This window comes from Labeo rohita, chromosome 12 (assembly GCF_022985175.1).
Source record: "Labeo rohita strain BAU-BD-2019 chromosome 12, IGBB_LRoh.1.0, whole genome shotgun sequence".
NCBI lineage: Eukaryota > Metazoa > Chordata > Actinopteri > Cypriniformes > Cyprinidae > Labeo > Labeo rohita.
The window spans coordinates 19,020,625-19,044,624 of NC_066880.1; the positions used below are offsets into that span (position 1 = coordinate 19,020,625).

Here is a 24,000-nt window from a genome sequence, read left to right on the forward strand (position 1 = left end):
CGCAGCCAATGTGTAGTTTTCGGACCTAGAATTGCTATACATCAAAAGTCAACACCACTGACAACAGAGTATATCTGCTGTAGACATCTCTGTAGCTCAATCTAAGACTCCCAGGTGAGAGCCAGTGGCTTAGAGTGTGCCAGAGAAATGATAAAGGGAACAGAACAGGTCCAAGTGATAGCTGAGAGAGAGAGAGAGAGACTTATTAAATCCAATGGTACTTTAATGACTTGAGCTCAGTTGAGGCAGCTCCATTAATCAGGCTTAAGCGAATGCTGCAGCTAGCAGCCCATTCCTTACACTGTTTGGAATGCATTCCTTACTGTGACAGCGCCGCAGTCATTCTCACCGTAATGAGAGCAGCGTTATTTGGATTAAGAGAGTCCGGCTAACAGCAAAATCAGCAGGTGAGTCGGCAAAGTAAACTAGATTTGGTATAGATGAAGACAGTTTGACAGCAGCAATGATAAATAATCATATTTGGTTAAAAAAAAAACTATAAAGCTTATAAACAATCTACAAATTTAGATTAGTGGTGTTAAAAAGTATTCATTTTATTTTTAAATATGAACTTATAAACCACACAGATGTGTGAAAAAGGATGATTAGTCATTCAGTTTCATAGCTAAGTAGAACCTGCTGTGAAAACGCAAAATTCCCCAACAATTCGCAGAACAACGGTAAGCATGACCACATCTTTACACCAGCAAGCTGCTTTAGAATACAGACTACTCTAAAATATGCATCAGAATCAGGTGACCCTAAAACCACAGTAATTACATAGGATAACCCTCAGAGGAGAAGTTCAAAAATGTACAGATTATTTACTCACCCCCTTGTTGTCCAAGATGTTGATGTCCTTCTTCAGTTGTAAAGAAATTGTTTTTTGAGGAAAACATTTCAGGATTTCTCTCCATATAATGGACTTCTATGGTGCCCTGAATTTGAACTTCCAAAACGCAGTTTAAATGCAGCTTTACATGGCTCTAAAGCCAAGAAAATGAGACGGGGAGTTTTTCGACCTACCCTAACTGTCATGAACAAGAATACACAGTGTTCACGCAGAGCTAGACAAGACGAGCGTTTGAGGTTAAAAAGTATATAAATCGTTTTTTTTCTTTTTTTTAAGAAAATAACTGATAGGTTCACTAGATAAGACCCTTCTTTAGAGCTCTTTGAAGCTGCATTTAAACTTTCTGCATTTGAACAATTTCTTTACGACTGAAGAAAGACAGACACGAACATCTTGGATGACAAAGGGGTGAGTATATTATCTGTAATTTTTTGTTCTGAAACTGAACTACTACTCAAAGATTAGATGACTAGTTAATTTTGAAAATATGCAGTGATGCATTTGATCACTTCACTCACCTGCATGCATTCATTCTTGCCCATTACTCCAGCCAATTGCAGGTAGCACTTAACCTGCTGACGGATCTTCTGGAAGCAGTCTACAATAGGCACGGTGGGGATGGTGTGGATGCGACTTAAAATGTCCAAAGCTACGTTGACCAGACCTTGCTTCCGGGCGATCTTCCCATACTGAATAATAGCTGATGCGGAGGCGTGTACTCCAAGCATGGCGTTGTTAGTGTTTGGATCGTGTTGCGTGTTGGTTTCATAAGCGGTCACAATGGCTGCAGAAGGGAAAAAAAAAAAAAAAAAATGGATCAAAAGTGCTGAAATACTCATTTAGAATGTCACTGAAATTAATCTCAAGATACCCTGATAGTGGTGCTGCCGCCACATAAAGATGCTGCTCCAATGGGAAAGGTCATCGGACACTATCGGCAGCCTGTTTCTCCAAGTCTTCACCACAGTCTTCATGTCGTGGAGGCTGGTGTTGCGGCCCAGGTTGGCTGGCTGAAGGCCAGCATTAATCTGAGCAGCTTCTTGCAGCTCAATAATCTGTTGCGCTGCCTGAAAACAGGAATAAACAGATGAGAATATTAATGTACTTAATAATAAACACCTACCAGGAAGATGCAGCATCTTCAAGCTCTCTTTAAAGCTCCTGTTTAGTTTAATTCTGAGGGCTACAGTCATCCAAGAATCCACATATCCCATACACACACACAGAGCTCTCCGAAATCCATTACTGAGACTGTATTACAGGCTTATGATTCCTATTGAGAAAGAAAAAGAAATAGAGAAACGAAGTCTCGAGGTGGCTGAACGAATGGATGGATCAAAGTATCTTAAAAGCCATTTACTCAGAGAACAGGCAGAGAGAGGGAAGCACACAAGTGAAGCGTCTATTCCCTTAATGCTTAATCACGCTCTCAGACGACACTTAGACCACACCAGTAGAGGACACAGGCCACGGTGACCTAAAAAATGCTACCCATTCCTCAGAAACTACCGATGCATGACCTTAACATATCAGTCGGTAAACACACACTGCACTCTTACTGAAATGCCACATGGCTCTTTAATCTCCTGTGTGAATTGGAAAAGAAAGACGTGAGGGAGGGAGTCTGGCACTTACAAGGTGATTTACAACATGATGGTTTACCATGCACATGATGAGTAGCTTGAGCTGCGATAATGAATTATGCCCGCAAACACACATACACGCATCCAAAAACAATCCGCTCAATAGTAATGCCTGCTTTACAAGATAAATGCCTCAAATCAGTCTATGGACTTGCCAAATCAAATCCCCCCAAAACAAAATAAATTAAGCAATACAATATTTTTCACAATTATCTGTTAATATCAGCTGATGGCACATTATAACCTTCATTCTGAGTGCCCATTCATCATGTAAATTTAATTTTCTTGCAGGTATTTAATCAAACACTATCTGATGGGGAAAAGTAATTACGAGCCATTTTAAACTTGGTGGCGTTCTCACTCTCTGTGTCTCACGGCTCCTGTCTGCCTCTCCCGTCCCTTCCAATCACTCTTATTGGACTCGGTTTTTCAGTATCGTTGCATTAAGGAGTGCAGGTGTAAACAGATTCAATTATCAGCAAATTCAATTATCACTGAAGTCAATGGCTCTGGGGCAAAGACTGAATTTCTGAAGGCACGGCTGAAACAGAAAATAAAGTGTGGCCAACAATGTATTTTAAGACCAGCCAGTTCTTTACCTACACCAAGTAATAAATATACATAAATAATCTTAATGTACTTAATAATAAACATCTACCAGGAAGACGCAGCATCTTTAAGCTCTCTTTAAAGCTCCTGTTCAGTTTAATTCTGAGGGCTACAGTCATCCAAGAATCCACATATCACATTCACATACACACACACACAGCTCTCCAAAATCCATTAAATGATACTGTTTTCTTTGTGAAAACAGTACTCAGCAAAAATGTCTATGGCATCCAATCTTTCATTCCTCACATTTATTTAATTAAAAACAACAATAAAACATTCTAAAGGTTAATGCGCAACCGTCTAGAATAACTCTCAAAATAACTTTAATTTCGTAATTGCTACAAATTATTTCTCGTAATTTTGACTTCATTCTGGAAACACTTCAACTTCATTCTCGAAAAACATCAACTTCATTCTCGTAATTTTGACTTTACTGTTGAAATATTTTGATTTTATTCTCATAATATTTTGACTTAATTCTCGAAACACTTCGACTTCATTCTCATAATTACGACTTGTTTCTCAAAATATTTTGACTCGATTCTAATAATTTTGACTGTTGAAATATTTCGACTTTATTCTCGTAATATTTTGACTTTATTCTCGAAACACTTCAAATTCATTCTCGTAATTTCGACTTGATTCTTAAAATATTTACACTTCATTATAATAATTTTGACTTTATTCTCAAAACACTTCAACTTCATTCTCGTAATTTCGACTTCATTCTCGAAACACTTTGACTTCATTTTTGAAACACTTTGACCTCAATCTCGAAAACACTTTGACTTCATTCTCGAAATTTCGACTTGATTCTCAAAATAATTTTAACTTTATTGTTGAAATATTTCGACTTTATTCTTCTAACATTTTGACGTTATTCTCGAAACACATCGACTTCATTCTCATAATTCTGACTTCATTGTCAAAATATTTAGACTATTTATATAATTTTGACTTCATTGTTGAAACATTTTGACTTTATTCTCAAAACACAACTTATTAAAATTATTAAAAATATTACGACTTTAATCTCGTATTCTTAGATTTTTTTTTTTTTTTTTAACGTAGCATTAAAACAGCATTGTAACACACAACAGCAACAATAATTTAAAAAATGTATAACAAAAGAATAAGTATAAGACACATTATGACATTTTCTATTTACTAACAGTATAAAGCAACAAAAATCCCATGTATTCAAGATGTTATGATTACATCCACAACTCTTCAATCATGGAGACCACAGAACCATCAGCAATTACACATAACACCCTGTGTGGTGTAATCACAATCTCTAACAACAACGCCTCATTTCCTCAATTTGGCTGTCATATTTGCCATCACACCACAGCCGAGCTCAAGAGAGTCTCTAACAGTCCCCAGAGGACGTGGTGCGTGGACAGCTCTCACACATTACCCTAATCTACAGGCACACATCACCTCAGCTCCGGCCCATTGTGTGCTCTGCCTGATTATGCGTGTGGCAGTCAGAAGGCTGTTCTTTCTGCTGAATATTAATACAAGCTTCCTATTGAGCACCACAATGGTGCAGTCAACACTATCTCAGCCATTTTAGAAAGGGCCAAAGGGCCAAAAAGAGGGAGGGAGGGAGGAAAAAAGAGACCAGGTCTGACAAAGCAAGAAGGGATATTGTGCAAAAATGCAGAGCGAAACAGGCAATTATAAGTAAAGTGTCAGCTTTAACCACTCTCTCCACTACTCTACTACAAGGGTTTGTATAAAGTCACTCGCTCACAAATGAAATGAGACTGCCCGAGTCTCACGTTGTCAGCTGAAATGTCTGACCAGATGTTCTGCTTTTGAGAAATCATTATTTAAAATTGACACTCAATTTAGATTAGATCGCAAGTGGTGACTGATTAAGTTGCCCTGTTTGAAAAAGTGTAAAACACCATCAAGAACATTAAATTACAGCTGGAGAAGGTCTGGTTAAAGGGTGTTTGTGCACCTCACCTGCAGCAGAGGCGTGTGCACGTGAGAAACGATGTGTGGCAGTCTCCTCCATTCTCTGATGGCCAGACTGCTGGCCATCTCCACTAGGCGCTCAATGAAGTTGAGCTGCTGTTCCTCGGGGTGACAGATGGCCAGGTAACCACGATGCATATTCACCTTCCAGGCCATCTCCTTTGGACAGCTTAGCTCCACCTGATGCACACAGAAACACAGATGTATCACAATACACTACACTCACTTGATTACTTACATGTTTGTAAAAAGAAATCTTTTATTCTCTCTAAGGCAGAATATTGAGAAGTACTTTTACAATTCAAAACAACTGTCAAATTTAATCCTGTAATGGGAAAGCTGAATTTCCAGTAGTCATTACTCCAGTCTTTAGATTTTTTGAAATCATTCTAAAATGCTGATTTAGTGCAAAAAGCATTTCTTCTTATTATCAACACTGTCAACAATTGAGCTGTTTAATATTTTTGTTGAAACCTTGACATTTTTTCAGGATCATTTGAAATAAACATACACACACACACACACACGGTCCACTAATCTTAGCTTTAGTTTGATTGCTATAAATAATGATTTTAAACCTAAATCCCTATGATTTGAGCAGCATGTGTGCCCCAGTTTTTGCTCATGGTCATCTGGTCTCCCTGTTCCACAGTGGGTGCTGCACAATGCAATTTGAGCTAAATAGGTGGTCGTATGGAGAATAAAAAGTCGGTACAGGTTGCTGGCATTGTGCGGTATGACGGCGTGAAGGGATTTACTCTCTTTGGTCAGTGCACGCTTATCACGGCCGACATTTGATAAATAACCCTGCGTCAGGGCTGGCCTTATCCACCCGCCTTTAATTGAAAGAGGGGACATTTAAACTTCCTGAGAGCAACTGCTGCTGCCAAGCAGGCTGCCCTGGAACGGAGAAAACAAATCACTTCCCAGCAGATGTTTGAGCAATTATTCAAGCACGTATCCGTAAATATTAGATGCAAAGCGAACGGAGAGGGAAGAGGAGGAGGAGGAGTGGGAGGGCTGCTGGGCTGGACAATTTAATTAGGTGTCACCTTAGGACAGAAACCTGAATGGATTCGTTCCAAGTCTCCTTGAACAAGAGCCAAGAGTATTTATAATGTGTCCAGCCCCTATCACACACTTTTTCTACTTTGTTTTAAAAGTGAAGCCCATAAATTACCCAGCGACGGCAAGGCTACAATTCTGAACAGTCATAAACAATTCGGCAAGCACAGTTAGAGTGTGACTTTCTGCATAATAAAAGTGGTGTGCTTTTTACGTTCTGCAATATGGTGGAACTCCAATAATTATTTGAGGTGTCACAGTAAAGTCATAACTATGGTTTTAGGTTATTTGACTAGGCTGGAAGTGTGTGCCAATTTTACTCAAATAAAATCCAGTATTTAGCCCAAACACACACACACACACACACACACACACACACATATATATATATGAATATATCAGAATGTCACAACAATCTACTTTAAATAAGTGTTTTTCTTTTGATCTCTGAAGTCTAAGAATTCAGAGAAAGAAAAATTGATCAGTTTCCACAAAACTCTTTTTAAGACTGATAATAATAAGAAAAGTTTCTTGAGCAAATCAGCATACTAGAATGATTTCTGAAGAATCATGTCACGCTGAAGACCAATGTTCTCATTAAGCTTCTCACATTGAGAAATAATGTTCTGCCGGACACGCCTAAAAATTAGTTGGGAAAGCCATTTGATTGAAATCCCGTAAATGTAAATGTAAATGTAAATGTAAAAGTTGGACAGTAGCTTTTTAGTAAATTTAAAAAGCATCTTTACTTTAGAAGAGTGTTTTTCTTTGGAAAACTTCACTACACTCCAAAGCATAATGTTGTATTTTTTACTGCACAACATTTCATAAATACAAGTTTAACCTTTAATACTTGCGGACATCAAAAATGTAGTACTTTCTTTTTTCCAAGTAAATCTTTGGATTACTCGATACTGAATGATATTAATGATACTAATGATTAAATTATATTTTATATAAAATATAGTGCAGTCAAAAGCACAATATTATGCTTCGAAATGATGTGAAGTTAAGTTTTCTAAAGAAAAACACTCTCTGATAAAGTACAGACACTTGAAAAGTACAGCAGTAAAGCAGAGTAAAAATACTTCACTACTGTCTGCCTCTGCAGGTAACCTTAAATGCGCATAATTTAGTTACATCAAAAGTCAAATCAAATATAAATAGCACATTAAAGTTAAGAATTACACACTTTTTTTGTGTGCACTGTACAGGTCTGGTATAAAGAATGCTTTTGCTCAGGGGGCCAAAATGTCCACCCAAGAGAGAAAAAATTACATATACATAAATAGAAAACAGTTATTTTAAATTGTAATAATGCTTCAATATTGATGTGTCAGCTTGGAGAGCATAAGAGTCTCCCTTAAACACATAAAAATTACTGCCTCCAAACTTTTTAATGTTTTAGTGACTGATTCTGAACTTCATTAGTATTCAGATCAAGTACACATTTCCTCAAATAAAACTTGCATAATTACTCATGAGTATCGTACTGAGTTTACCTGCACTAGAGCCTCTTTCATTGCAGCCCAGTTGGACACTCTCCAGGCACACTCCAGCACCAGGTATGGGTTGTTATGACCTTTAGATTGCCCATATTCAGTCAGAGGCTCCCACTGGTTCAGCTCTTTAGAACAACTGGAAATCAACATAACATTTAGACTCACACTACGCATTTACATTATACATTCATATACTAGAATATAACAGACGGTCCAGAATGTTCATGAATTTCATGTGTGTGCGGTGGGGGTGGGGACAGCTGACCATATCCATGTGTGACAATTAATTAACTTACACTAGAGTTTTTGTCCAAAGCAATGCAAAACTTTGAGTGTATAATTTTGGTCAATCTCTATTAGTCATTCGGTTCCATTTGCACTATAAAGTCTTGGTTAATCCAAGATGTTTTATTGGCTGTGATTTTGTTCCCTGGTGCAGTATATTTTAGTAGTACCGCTTGGCAAACTCACTTATCAGTGTACGTCTCAAGTGTTTAATCTGAGCTGTGGTCATTCAACTCACCGTATCCAGTGATCCTCCCACAGCTGGTACTCTGGAAAGATGGCGGGTGATACATTGTGCTCTTTGCGAGCTTTCTCCATCGCCTTCTCGTAGGTTTCTTGAGCCTAATAATAATGGACCCAACGTTACTGCTAACAGCATTTTAAAATAAGAAAGGGACAATACATAGACGCCTGAGAAATGTGTTTGCGTTTTTCCCAAATTCTGTGCTTTCCAAATTAATTCTGTTTTAATGGTTTAATAACATTTTACTAATGCATAACGTCTAAAGAGGAACTTCATAATGTAATAATGTCTAATCAAGTGAAATCATAACGCTTAATTTAATCATTTATTAAAATCTGTACAAGAGTGCCTTATAAAATGTTTTATTTTTTCACATATCCTGTTATGTGTGCTTTTTAATTTTTTAAGTCTAAGTCTAATTAATTTAATTTATTTACATTTGAACAATAACAGTGATCTGTTTTCTGAATCTGTTTTATAATTTAATACATACTTATCAATAAAGGTGGCAAACAAATTAATGCAGAAAACTTTACCAAAAAAATACATGAAATTTTAACAGCCATAATAGCATGATTTGATATGATATGAAGTGTACAGCCCTTCTTTTTGATTTCATCGTTCAAAATTTGTCCAAAGACATGCATGGCGATACAATCATTTCAGTCTCTCACCTGTTCAAAGAAGCCATGCTGCTCGTACGCAATGGCGGTGCTCGTCTCGGGGAACTTGCATCTCTTCTGCCACAGCCCCGCCCACATGTCCTCTTCCTGCAGTAGGGAATATAGCTCTGCCAGCGAGTCGAGGATCTCCTGAGGGAATACAAGAACACATCTTCAAAGCATATAGGGGACAAACACATCCATATTCAGAGGTATCCCAATGAGATGACTGCTTAGCATAAGCAGCTTGAATGCTGGGATACTTCAAACTGAACTCACTGACAGGTCAAAACAAAGCCAATTGGAAATTCAGCACACAAGTTCATTTTGAGTGACACCAGGGAACCTTCAGAACACAAAACTTCCACTGCCAAGAATATCAATGGCAAAAAAGACAAAAGAAGGGCTCATGCATCACTGTACCTGCTGTGGAGGAGTGATGCTCTCTTGCTCATAGAACTCTGTGCTCTGTTTGGGTTTGATGTGCAAGCTAAGGCCTTTCTCAAAAGCTTGCTGCTCCAGCATCAGGGTGGAGCGTAACCAGAGATTGTGGGTCTTTCCTAAGTACTTCAGCACGCAGGGCCTGATGGGTATGGGTGGCACGCACTGAGACATGGCCTCCACGAAGCAGTTTAGAGCACTGGGCTGGCAATCTCTCTGTGCTTGATGACTACCGCTACAGAGGAACGGACCCATCTCGCCCGAGAGTGCCTGCAAAAATAGATACATAAGACCAAATAATAATTCGTGTTAATTTCCATTATTTTTATATTTAGATTAATAAGCCACCACCAAACATTCACTCAAGTTTATCCCCCCCTTCAAAAGTAATAATGCCGTTACATGTAATCTTTAGGAAACCTCAAAAAAATATATATATATATACATACCATAAATTTGTTACAAAATAAAAAATAAAAAGCAATTCTAATAGGTTTAAAAGATTTAAGAAATTATTTTAGCTTTTTTTTTTTTACACATTTATTTATGTATGTAAACTACCAGTCAAAAGTTTTTGAACACTAAGATATTTAATGTTTTTTAAATTCTTTTCTGCTCACCAAGCATCCATTTATTTGATCCAAAATATAGCAAAAGCAGTAATATAGTGAAATATTTGTATTATTTAAAATAAATGCTTTCTATTTGAATATATTTTAACATGTAAAATATTCCTGTGATCAAAGCTAAATTTTCAGCATTATTACTCCATTTTTGGAGGGGGATTACAGAAATTAATACTTTTATTTGATGGTAAAGACATTTATAATGTTACAAAAGACTATTTCTGATAAATGCTTATTCTATTCATTAAAAAAACCTGAAGAAATTCTGCCCAGTTGTTTTCAACATAATAATAATAATAATAATAATAATAATAATAATAAATGTTTTTTGAGCAGCAAATCAGATTATTAGAATGATTTCTGAATGAGCAGAATGAGTAATGATGCTAAAGACTCTTTGAAATCACGGGAATAATTTACATTTAAAAATATGTTCAAATAGAAATCAGTTTAAAACCATTTCAAAATTGTACAGTTTTTGCTGTACTCTGGATCAAATAAATGCAAGCTTGGTGAGCAAAAGAGTTCAAAAATTTTTGACTGGCAGCGCATGTATGTGACAAAAAAGTTTTAATGGTATCAACCTGAATTTAAATATTGGTCCACTACAATTGGACCACATACAGAACAGGACTTTCATGAGAACTTCACAATAATGTTAAGGTAAGTAGCTCCTCACCAAACATCAATGGGAATTTGCTATAAATATTCAATAGGAATGCCTACGCTAAAGAAAAAGAGCCCACGTTACACAAAGACCTTTGCATTACTATTAATACAGAAAAAGAATGATGCAATAAATATGTCCTAGTTTTTATACCTCCCACAAAAAAAGCTATGAAGTAGAATATTTTTTATTTTGAATGCGTGTTGCAATGGTCTACAGCCTCAGTCACTCCAAATTAAAGCCCTTTAATGAGATTTCTAATACTTAAGACATCTGGACCATTAAATTCTGATATTTGCATAAAAGGTTTAATTTCTGCTCATTAGCAAATGCTGCCTGTTTAAGTTCAGAAGCAGGGGCAGAAAGACAGCCCGCCAGACCCCCCACCCATGCAAAGGTCTCCAGGATGAGCAGATAGGCACAACCTCCGACACCATTAACACACATTTTGCATGCTGATTCTGCAGTGATATGCATTATTAGTAGTAAAACAGACAGTCTACACTTAAACCACAACAAAGGTCAAGTTAAAACGAGCAGTCATACGTCATACGCTGCATTTACATGGAAAATGTTTAGAGGAAAATGGCCAACTGTTAGCTCAGCTTTTTGGCGAACTGAGAAACTGAAGTACTTACGTGCTGCTGGCGGTCCGACAGAATCTTCCATAGGCGGGGGAAAAGCTGGACCCAGGTCTTCTCAGCCAATGGGGTGGAGATGTGGCACAACTGAACAAGTGCATTCAGCAGAGCTCCCGTCTGATTACACACACAGGAGACTCATTTAGAGATGGGCAATATATCGGTCATTAATCAACCGACATTTAGCCACTTGAGATTATCGCGTTGGCTGATAACAGCGCCAGCTCAGCCGATTAACACAAGTGCACCTTGTCTGTTCCGAAGCATTCCAGGAAACCTTTATTAATGAACATTTTACATTGCAAAATATTAAAAATATAAATTGGGCACCCACAGTACAATATTTAAAAATAAACAGGAATTTAAAATGTAATCATTTAATGCATTTTTTGTATAATACTTTTATGCTCAAAAAAAAAAAAAATAATAATAATAGTAGTAAAAAGAAAATAGTAATTTTTAATTACAATTGGCAATTCTGGCTTTCTATCTCATCATGTATACACTACCAGTCAAGTTTTGGAACAATAAGACTTTTAATGTTTTTTTTTTTTTTTAATTATTTTTATTATTATTTTTTTAAGAATTCTCTTCTTCTCACCAAGTCAAGACTCTTTTCTATTTGAATATTTTTTAAAATGTTATTCATTTCTGTGATCAAAGCTTAATTTTCAGCATCAATCTTCTTTAGTGTCACAGGATCCTTCAGAAATCATTATAATTGGTTGATTTGCTGTTCACGAAACACATACATACATACATACATACATACATATACACACACACACACATACACACATATATATATATATATATATATATATATATATATATATATATATATATATATATATATATATATATATATATATATATATATATATATATATATATATGTATATGTATATATATATATATATATATATATATATATATATATATATATATATATATATATGTATATGTGTATGTATATATATATATATATATATATATATATATATGTATATGTGTATGTGTATGTGTATATATATATATATATATATATATATATATATATGGAGGGGAACAAATTATAGAAATGAATATTTTTATTTAGCAAAGATTCTTTAAATTGATCAAAAGTGATGATAAAGACATGTATAATGTAAAAAAATAAATAAATTATATTTCAGATAAATGCTGTTCTTCTGAACTTTCTATTCAAAGAAATCTGAAAAAAATTCTCAACTTTTTTTTTTTTTTTTTTTTTTACATAAATGTTTTTTTTAACAAGCGAATCTGATTTTTAAAATTTCTGAAGGACCATGTGACTGGAGAAATGGTGCTAAAAATTCAGCTTTGAAATCACAGGAATAAATTACATTTTAAAATATATTCAAACAGAAAACAGTTGTTAGCAAAAATAGTTTTTGCTGTACTTTGGATCAAATAAATGCAGGGTTAGTGAGCTAGTGACTTTAAAAACATTAAAAATCTTACTGGTCAAAAACTTTTGACTGGTAGTGTATGGTTATTACATATACATTTAACTCAGTGCAAGTTTTTAGTATCACTGAGATACTTTCAAAGTATTTTCAAACTTTTAATATTGTTCTTAAATATGTTTTTATTTAGATTTTTATTAGTTATTTTTGGACATGATGTTATAAATTAGATATGTTGCCTGAGCAAATAATTATAGTAATGAAAAATAAATTAAAATAATGAAATAATTTTATACATATCTTCTTCTAACAAAAAAACGTAATCGCTTTAATTTTAGTCAACTATAAAAAACCCTACTTAATAAACACTATGCTTACTTGCTTCCTACATGTATCCTGTCACGTTTGCAGCAAAAAAGACTTAATCCTCACACATGACACCAGACATTCAAGGTCAAAAGAAACTATTCCTTTCCAAAAATGACTTTTCATAAGGGATCACTGTTTGTTCATATGCACGATTGGTCATCACCTCTTGCCACTGAATAATTCTTAGGGCATAACTGCACTTAAAGGTTTGGCCCTCTGACCACTAGAGGAATGGAGATGTTAGTATAAGTCAGAACTCAAATGTGTGCTTTAGTTCCTGACAGCAGCTCCGGTGGGCAACGGAGGCAGGTCAGGGCTTTGAACTCCTCACTTCATCATTTATCTAAAGCCTGCTTGAGAGGTGCATATAAAGCAGCGCCGTGTCTAGGATTAAATAGAAATCAATGACGCTGTGACCTCAAAGCGCTCAGAGACAGAATCCCATGTTGCCCTGATCAAACTCTCTTTAACAGAGACGCTTATGAGGGAGCAGTCAAATGAGGAAGAGCAGGTTAGAGATGAAAGAAGCCAGAACTAAAGGCGCATATTAAACTACACTGTTTAAAAGCCTGTATGACTTCTGCATGTGACTCATTCCTACATATGTCCTTTATGTAACCAGTGTCTTTTTTTATGTCTTGCTTTATTTTTCCAAATGCTTAGGGTGCACTCGCGAGGGCAGCATATGTTGAGGTGATGGCTCACCTTGACCTCTCTCAGGGAGTCCAGGAACTTGTCGTGGCGGTTGGTGAGCATGTGCAGCTGGTTGCCTGTGTCTCTCTCCGCCTGCTCTTTGGTCTTGGGGAGGCTGGTCTGGTCTCCAGGTGCCAGTTCGATGTCTATCTCCACATCCTACAGATGAAAAAAGGTCAAAAGAACACAAAATACGGAAAAAGAATTGTCAACTTGGTAATTTTACAACAGGCCTCTATGAGTTGTTTGCTATTTAGAAGTGAACTGAGATCACCTTTGAATTTCTGAATTTGAACTGAGGACAGATACAGGATACAGATTTGAAATTCAAATGAAATTCAAGAATGAAATTCTGATACTGTAAGTGCTGTTTTAAATAATACATTAAATAATAGGATAGTTTTAAATAACACAAGTAAGAACTATTGATGTGATGACATTTTAAACACATAAACATGCATTTCTCATATACAAATTTTACAATTGTTATATTATAACGTATGGTATACGATACCAGTCAAGTTTTTGAACGGTAAGATTTTTAATGTTTTTTTTTTTTTTTAATAGAAGTCCCTTCTGCTCACCAAGCTTGCATTTATTTTATCCGAAGTACAGCAAAAAGTTAAATTCTGAATTTTTTTACCATTTAAAATAACTGTATTCTATTTGAATATATTTTCAAATGTAATTTATTCCTGTGATTTCAAAGCTGAATTTTTAGCATCATTACTCCAGTTACATGATCTTTCAGTATTCATTGTAATATTCTGATTTGCTGCTCAAAATACATTAATTATTATTATTTTTGTTGTTAAAAACAGCAGAGTAGAATTTTTTTAGGTTTCTTTGATGAATAGAAAGTTCAGAAGAACAGCATTTATCTGAAATTTATCTTTTGTAACATTATAAATGTCTATCATCACTTTTGATCAATTTAAAGCATCCCTGCTAAGTTAAAGTACTAATTTCTATCTTTTCTTTGCCCCCCATAGATAGATATAGATATATATAGATATATAGATATAGGATCAAATAAATGCAGGCTTTGTGAGCAGAAGAGAACAATCTTACAATCATACAGAAATAAACACATAAAAAAATAACTAAAATCATTTTATAAATCTTTTATCCTAAATCTTTTAAATCTATTAGATTTGCATTTTTATGTTTAGGCAAATTTATGGTACGCATTTTTTTTTTTTTTTTGCTGAAGATTACATGTAACAGCATTATTACTTTTTTTGGGAAAGATGAACCTGAGTGAGTGTTGGGTGATGGCTTATTAATCTAAATATAAAAATAATGGATATTAATTTGGAAAATCTAAATCTAAAAACTCTCTATATATCAGAATTTGATACTGCAGTCAGCTAAATTAGGCAATAAAGGCACAAACAAGCTTTTTGTACAGATGTTTGTATACACTGAATGGCACAGCTGACCTCTTCCTTGGTCTCGCTGTTTTCTCTCTCACGAGGTTCCTGTTTGATATGCGTTGCCATGGCGAAGGCAGCACGGTCATGGCTGTCAGCCAGGTTGATGACGTTGGTGATGGAGGGGAGCATGGAGCCCTGGCAGCTGGTGCCAATGGTGGTGTTCCTCTCACAGACCGCCAGCAGCAGCTGTGAAGCATAGATGACAGAATCAAACTCTGAACTGCCACGATTCCGAAAACACGCAAGCAAACAGCTGCTCCTTCTGTGAAGATCACATCACTGGGAAGAAAGTAGCTAACACTCACACAGAAATGACACCTACACGAGCCAGCATTGTTTAACAGCTGCCATTTTAACCACTAGCGCATATATATCTAAATGCTTAACTCTGACTGCAGAGCTCCAACAGTGAATATTCTTCTACTCCATCATGGCAGGGTGATTCAAACACACAGTCGTGCCATGTGTAGGACAGCGTTAATAATTCAAGAGCCAGAGTAGCATTGATTGTGGCTGAGACGGATGGACTGTGACCTGACTTGAGCGGGAGCAGCCAAAAACCAGAGCGGTTATTGTGAATGTATTAGCACCAAAAGAATAATTATCTAAAATCCAGCTGAAGTTTTGATAAAATCATCAAGGGGAACACTGTGAAGTTAAAATGATACAGTATGCATACAACTGCAATGCAAGATGTAATTAGCTTCTGTGTAATTTAAGCATGTGCATAATTATAAAGTATTATCCACTCTGCATAGTGCTTACAACACACTTGAAGATTCCATATAGTAATTTTTTTCAATAAATCTTGCTGTGTGATATGCAATGTTATATCATAGAAATGATCAATTCAACCACTGATTAAAATGAATTATATAATTCTGTAATATTATAATTTTTTTAATTATTAAATATTTATTGTATAATATATTTTACTATATATTTATTTATTCAATATTTATCACTCAACATTATAGCTTTTATTTATTTCATTAATTTATTGTATTTGCTTATAAATTATTGCTTATTATAATTTTTTGACTATTTATTCTATATCAATTAACATTTTAGCTTATACATTAACTAATACATTTATTAGTAATATTAATTTACTTTTTTTTTTTTTTTTTAAGAAAAGTCTGAACATATATTGTGTAAACTAGTCAAAAACAATTGCCAGTTTTCTCCAAAAATACTTAAATGTTCTGGCGTATCACTGAACAATTTTACTGCAATAATTAGTATTATAATAAATTAAGTTATATTATACAATAAATAATACTATATAATTAATAATAATAATAATAATAATAATAATAATAATATAATAAAAAAATATATATATATAAATATAAATATAAATATAAATATCAACATTGTTGCTTTAATTTTATTAATTTATTTTATTAAATAGAAAAGCCTTAACCAGGTTTCTCCAACAATGTCTCTATAGGTATATCCCGAAACACAAATTTATTGAATCGTACTGCAATAATTTATTAGTATTACAATAAATATTAAATAGTATAAAATTATTAATTATATAAAACCATTATTTATTGTATAATTATTCTATATTTATTAAGATCAATCAACATTTGAGCTTTTATTTACTTAATTAATTTATTTTATTTACTTTTTTTAATCCTTTTTTTTTTGTTATTTTGTTTTTGTTTGTTTTGGGGTTTTTTACATATATTGCATCAACTAGTTAAAAACAATTGCCAGTTTTCTCCAAAAATACTTAAATGTTCTGGCGTATCACTGAACAATTTTACTGCAATAATTAGTATTATAATAAATTAAGTTATATTATACAATAAATAATACTATATAATTAATAATAATAATAATAATAATAATAAAAAAAATATATATATATATATATATATATATATATATATATATATATATATATATATATATATATATATATATATATATATATATATATAAATATAAATATAAATATCAACATTGTTGCTTTAATTTTATTAATTTATTTTATTAAATAGAAAAGCCTTAACCAGGTTTCTCCAACAATGTCTCTATAGGTATATCCCGAAACACAAATTTATTGAATCGTACTGCAATAATTTATTAGTATTACAATAAATATTAAATAGTATAAAATTATTAATTATATAAAACCATTATTTATTGTATAATTATTCTATATTTATTAAGATCAATCAACATTTGAGCTTTTATTTACTTAATTAATTTATTTTATTTACTTTTTTTAATCCTTTTTTTTTTTGTTATTTTGTTTTTGTTTGTTTTGGGGTTTTTTACATATATTGCATCAACTAGTTAAAAACAATTGCCAGATTTCTCCAAAAACTAATCATGAATTTACAGATTTGTACTGCAAGGGGGAAAAAAAAAAAAAATCATGTTCATTTTTCCATTCCATTTATTTTTCCAAAAAATGCATCTGTACCTCAATGCACTGTTTAATCCAGAAGTGGCTGCCCATGGCCTCCCAGTTCTGCGAGCAACAAATATACAGCAGCCTCTCGTAGACTCGTCGCTTCATCGATGCATCAAACACCTCGAAAAACTTTGCCCTGATCAGCGGCTGGGTGCAGCGTAGCCCTGACAAGAATGCCGGCTCCAGCTTGGATGTAATATCACTTCCTGAGAGGTTCTCATCCCTGAAAAAAAAAAAAAAAAAAAAACAAATACCAAAATGCTTTAGAAAAACGCTGCAAGACTGTTGCTGTGTTTATCTTCTAAGACAGCGTGAAATGCAGCGTGAATAAACAACATGGTGAGTCTTTAGTAACCACAGCTATTAAGGACTACATGAGTTCCAGCGTAAATACAACTAGAGTGTTGACTAAAGCCTATGGGTTTTCACCAGGATGAATCGCTCTTGGCGCTGGAGAAATGCTCTCTTGCCCAGAGTGACTGTAACCCCTAATGCCTCTTGCCCCTCAGCCGCCAAACACCCCCAGCCTCAACTTTAGCAATCAAAATGGGGCCTACCACCCACCAGCTACAGTCTTGTTGCTAATGGCAATAGATTGAAGGCCAGTGCGGACAGCGGACCCAGTGATTAATCGGCGTAATTACCTGTAGACGTAATTAACGAGGTCCAGGAACTGGGCATTCAATTCAAGGTCGTCAGGAAAGCGCTTCTCAATGTAGGTCATCATTTTCACCAGCAAAATGGACTTCTCTCTTGGATTAGGCACCTAGGAATGAGAAACGAAGACAAAGAGAAGGAATAAGACAGCAGAAAGGAAGGCGATTGAAGAGGAGCGCTGAGGAGAAGGGGGTAACAGATTGATACAGTCCATTTATCTTTCATCTATCAGGAGAGCTGTGCAGCACCTTTGCTCGGCTCCTTTTTCTCCCCGTCTGCTCTCTCGCCTTGGGCTAACAGAACAGACACCTGGGTTCAGCTGTCCGGGCCACAGTGCACTGAATACACAATGCCTCATTTACAGCAGGATAGGCTTTGAGCTAAAATGTTTAACACTGGTGTATTCAGAGTTGACAAAAGGTTGGTTTACTATTGCACGGTTTTGCAAGTCTACAGAAACGGAAATTGTACAATTACATCTTGTTCAAACAAGAATGCATGAAATATGAATCAGGTAAGCCATTTGTAGTAGACTTCCAGAAGAACTCCAAGCATTATGGTGCTGTTTCTGAATTTCAACCAGCAACACTGGCTCGCAGTCGCATGACTTTTGTTAAAAACAGTCATCATTTCATAATTCTGTTTGGTGATGCAGCATTAACACACTTACACTAAGCTTTTCTCTTTCTGCAAGTTAAGATTTTCTTTCCATCCTAAATTTTATTTCAGTCTTAGACTACATTGTTAAAACTGACAACCAATTTTAAAAATGTTTAAAAAAAAAAAGATTAAATAAAAAAAAAAAATGTTCCTTTTAAGATGTCATACATTTTTAATTATTGAACGCTGTTCCCTGAGGTCCAGTTATAATGACCACTTTCCTCTCCCTCCCTGACCTTGCTGTCAACTGTCATTTTTAACTGCCCCATCTTTCAAGAGTCTCTTTGCAAAGTCTGCTTTACATTGTGACAGGATGATAAAATAATCAATGGCAAAATTTACCACATAAACTATTTAGATCAGACTTAAAGGATTAGTTCACTTCCAGAACAAAAATACGGCAATACATCGCTGTTTTACATTTATTTGGTAAAGGGCGTTTGACCTTCTTTCACTCTCACTTTGTAAACACTGGGTCGGTACTTCTGCAGCGGTTTAGGACGATTTTGAAGTTGGAGGAGAAAATGAGACGAAATTTTTGACCTACCCTACCGGTCTTGAACCAGAAAACACAATGTTCACGCAGAGCTTGGCAAGATGAGCATTTGAGGTTAAAAAGTATAAAAATTGTATATATATATATATATATATATAGATAGATATAGATAGATATAGATAGATAGATAGATAGATTTTTTTTTTTTTTTTAAGAAAATAACAGATTGTTTTGCTAGGTAAGACCCTTCTTTCTCGCCTGGGATCGTTCCGAGCCCTTTGAAGCTGCATTTAAACTGCATTTTGGAAATTCAAACTCGCGGGCACCATTTAAGTCCACTATATGGAGAACATTCCAGAAATGTTTTTCTCAAAAAAAAAAAAAAAAAAAAAAAAAAAGTTGCAATTTATATACTTAACCTCAAATGCTCATCTTGCCAAGCTCTGCGTGAACACTGTTTTCTGGTTCAAGACAGGTAGGGTAGGTCGAAAAACTCATTTTCTCAAAATAAAAGTTTAAACTTTCACTTTACATGTTTTGATGTTCACATTCAATAAATTACAATGGCTGTAGCTTTTCTATCATAAAGAAAAAGATTAAGTGGACATTTGATTTAAATGTTGTTGAAATATGGATTAGATCATGCAGTAGAGTGTAAAAACAATTGTCAGGCCATGGGCGCTCTCTGCCGGCATTTGTTATAATGCAAAATGTACATTAGCTGTATTGTTTATAATACATTGTATTGTACATGTATTTTAACAGTTCTGTGCAATAAAATCATGACTTCCTGCTTTTGATACTATATTTGAACCTTATTGCTATTATATATTATATTATTATATATGTTGCTATTTGAACCTTATTGCTATTATATATGTATTTTAAGTCATTTTAAAGGCTATTGTTCACTTAGGACTATTTTTACTACAAAAAAAAAAGTTTAATTGTAATTATCCGATTACTCGATTAATCATCAGAATAATCGACAGATTACTCGATTAACAATATAATCGTTAGTGACAGCCCTAGTACCGACCCAGTGTTTACAAAGTGAATGTGCAAAGTCAAAAACCCCCCAAAAAAGGTAAAACAACATCAGACAATTTTGAAGTTGGAGGACAAAATGGGATACCCTACCCTACCTTTTTTTAGCTGAAGTACAAAGATGAAGAACAAACCACGAGTGACCTTTCCATCATCATTGCGTGATGCGTGAAATCACAGATGCAGTGCACAGAGCAAGTGCAAGAAGAGCATTTGTGGTTAAAAGTATAGAAATTTTACATTTATTTGTAGAAAATGACTGATCGTTTCACTACATAAGACCCTTAATCCTTGGCTGGGATTGTGTAGAGCCCCTAGAAGCTGCACTGAACCTGCAATTTGGACCTTCAACCCACTGATCCCCATTAAAGTCCACTATATGGAGAAAAACTCTTTCTTTTTCTTTTTCAACCGAAGAAAGAAAGACATGAACATCTTGGATGACATGGGGGTGAGTGAATTATCAGGAACTTTTAGTTCTGGAAGTTAACTAATCCTTTAAGTATGTTTTCATAGTACAATGAAATCTAAACTAAGACGAAAGAAAATTCCTCATAATATGACACCAGGTGCTAACAGAATTATTTTGAGGCAACAGCCTGCTTTTACCTGGTTGGTGGCCATGGGGTTGCCAGAGTTGTTCTTGACCCATTCCTCCACAATCTTCACCACAGCTCGAAGAATCTTTGGGTCGGGAGATTTCTCGATGAGGGAAGTGAGGATGACCTGGATGAAGTTCTTCCTCATTTCCATATTCATGACTGACAGCCTCTCCTTTACCAGATCCAAACTAAGCATGACCAACTCGCTCGTCACTATAATTGACAAAGAAGAACGAGAGCACGATTACATGACAGTAATACTATTTTTACTTTCGTTGAGGTTCACAGGCCTTCTGTGATTTTCTAAACCTAACAAAGAGGAAATACTACACGCAGGCTCACATACACAGCAAAGCGTTACATAAATCTCAAAGGCAACCATTGAACATACATCAAAATTGTAAAAGACAGCTGAGGATATGAAGCATAAAATACAAAATTCTGCCTGCTGAAAGCGGGGGAAATGTGATTGAGTTTTAGCATGGAGAGCTGTAGCAGAAAGGAGACGGGTTATGAGTTTAGCTTGGCCTCTGAATGTATTTTCTGCTTGATTTGCTCAAGGTAAAATGTGATTGTTCTGATGAGTCGAACCCTTGGGGGAGAATATGTTAGAGGCTGATTTCCAGTTCGCCACTGACTCACGCTGTGAGGGGGTCTTGGGCGACGCTGTCAGGGTGACATTGCAGCGTGAGGCCTTCAGACAGCACAGGACAGGCAGGACCTGGAGAGTCCTATCTCCATGTACCATTTAAAAACCATAATAGCATCTAGAAGGCACCGAGCAGATGGGATTGTCTGGATTTTATATTCCAGTGGACACAGTGGGAGATTTTTGACTTCAATCATAGAAGATGTTTCTCAGTATGGATGGATTTGTGGGCCGGTCTCTGAACATTTGATTGGCCCTCCTGCAGCACCCAGTGGTCAAATATGGACAGCACACGCTCAAGTCTAACAATTCTCTCTCTCACACTCTGCTCCAAGGTGACAACGTGTCTTTTTGTCTTTCTGCCCACTTTTAAACTCCTCCAGATGACTGCAGACAACAGGATTAAAGCTGTCCCAGTAAGAGCGTATATTTTTCCATCATACTGTCAAGAGCCTAAATTTAAGACAGGCTGTCAGTTCTGGGCCAAGAGGAAGAGGACCCGTTCTGTCAGGAAAAAGCAATAGATCTTAACCCACCTCAGCTGGCTTCCATATACTATCCCAAATAAAGACAAGCTTGAAATCTTTAAAGGCTTGAAAATGGCCTCCTGAAAGGGAGGAAATGATCCTAACCAAGCGCAGATGGGTTAATGACAGAAAGAGGCCAAAGTTAAAGCACAAGATTGTTTAAATTGAGTATAGCATACCATATTGCATTAACTCAACATGTTTGCTTCTAGACAGCAGCCACTTAGGATCAATTCAGATGATTTAGTGATCCACAGAACTGAGCTGACCTGTGTGCTGCCTGTTCGGTTTAAATTTACTTAGTGGGGCAATGCCATAAGAGTGTACACGATAAAAAAGAAAAATCCTTCAAAAATCAAGTTTAAAACGCACAGCAAGTTTCTAGAAATGCATTCTTTATATTCATTTTAGTTTTGCATGGTTATTTAAAAAAACATACCATTTTCAAGAAAACATTTCATTTAAAAGATTCTAAAAATGTTGTGCAACCATCAAGTAAAATATTATTTTCCTTAATTTGAATAAGCAATATGATCTTATATATTAAATATATATTTTCAAGTATACATTTTAAATATTATAAAACAAAATAAATTGTTTAAATAAAATATATATTTTAAATATTAAATATATTTTAAGGTAAATGGTACTTTCAGAAACACTTCACAATAAGGTTCATTAGTTAACATTAGTTAACAACATTAGTTAACATGAACTAAGAATGAACAATACTTCTACAGCATTTATTAATTTTAGTTAATGTTAATTTCAGCATTTACTAATGCATTATTAAAATCAGTTGTTTTTATTAAAAAATTAAAATTAAAGCTCTGTGAACTAACATGAACACACAATGAACGACTATATTTTAACTAAAATTAACAAAGATTAATAAAAAGTGTAATAAATATATTGTTTATTGTTCATTTATATTAGTTAACACATGCACTAATGGTAACAAATGACACATTGTAACGTGTTCCCATATTTTCTTTTAAAAATAACGTTTTAAAAGAGTTATAATATTTCAGTTTTTTGAGAAGTCACACTATATTACATTTTCCAATCTGACTAATGACTACAAATCTGACTACAAACCATGACTGAAAAAATCAAACACATATGATCTTATATTTTAGGATACTTATTAACCTTGACACACAGTGTCCGCTGGGGTCATCTCTGATACAATGATACAATCTTCTGGTTTTCTACATGCTGGTTGTGTCATTACTTTAATATTTTAAATATTAATAAATATTATTATTTTTAAAAATATAAGCCGAAATTAAGGGGCTAAGCACAACAAAAGCAAAATGAAAAGCTAAAAGCAAGACAATGAGCACCAGACCAACTTCAAGAATGAGTATTTGAACATATCTGAGGACCATTTGAAGCAAAATGGTTGAAAACATGAATACAATCACTTGTAATGTGACATAATAGCTTAATACTTCTGTTCAGTAGTTGGCGACAAACACTGTGGTGTGGTCAGTGTTGGGTGACACTGCCATAGACAAAGTTTGGAATCAGTATGTCAAAGCTTTGCAGAGATAAAGCCTCAAAAGCGTTCTGCCATCATGCCATGGAAAATGAAATCAGTTTTGTCTATCAACAAGAAAACCATAAATATTATTGGCATAGTCTGAGTTTGGTGACAAGCAGTAGAGCTGTGCGTCCTCTGACCACTCTCGTGGCACTTTGATATCATACACCAATCAGTCTGTGCAGCGCCACTTCCAATCAAGCACTATATTCCAATCAACTATAGCC

At 34.8% G+C, this 24,000-nt stretch overlaps 1 protein-coding gene across 2 annotated transcripts in view; it reads right to left on the reverse strand.

The window, feature by feature from the left end:
* trrap (transformation/transcription domain-associated protein) overlaps nucleotides 1-24,000 on the reverse strand; it is a 97,199-nt gene that overhangs the window by 27,461 nt on the left and 45,738 nt on the right. For both annotated transcript variants that reach the window (XM_051123944.1, XM_051123943.1), the window contains 13 exons: nucleotides 21,059-21,264; nucleotides 18,234-18,355; nucleotides 17,599-17,812; nucleotides 15,162-15,341; nucleotides 13,732-13,878; nucleotides 11,228-11,347; nucleotides 9,279-9,566; nucleotides 8,868-9,005; nucleotides 8,188-8,291; nucleotides 7,665-7,800; nucleotides 5,086-5,277; nucleotides 1,725-1,920; nucleotides 1,372-1,637 (listed from right to left, as the gene is read on the reverse strand). In XM_051123944.1, coding sequence (XP_050979901.1) covers nucleotides 1,372-1,637; nucleotides 1,725-1,920; nucleotides 5,086-5,277; nucleotides 7,665-7,800; nucleotides 8,188-8,291; nucleotides 8,868-9,005; nucleotides 9,279-9,566; nucleotides 11,228-11,347; nucleotides 13,732-13,878; nucleotides 15,162-15,341; nucleotides 17,599-17,812; nucleotides 18,234-18,355; nucleotides 21,059-21,264 — 2,309 coding nt within the window. The remainder of the gene's footprint in view (nucleotides 1-1,371; nucleotides 1,638-1,724; nucleotides 1,921-5,085; nucleotides 5,278-7,664; nucleotides 7,801-8,187; nucleotides 8,292-8,867; nucleotides 9,006-9,278; nucleotides 9,567-11,227; nucleotides 11,348-13,731; nucleotides 13,879-15,161; nucleotides 15,342-17,598; nucleotides 17,813-18,233; nucleotides 18,356-21,058; nucleotides 21,265-24,000) is intronic.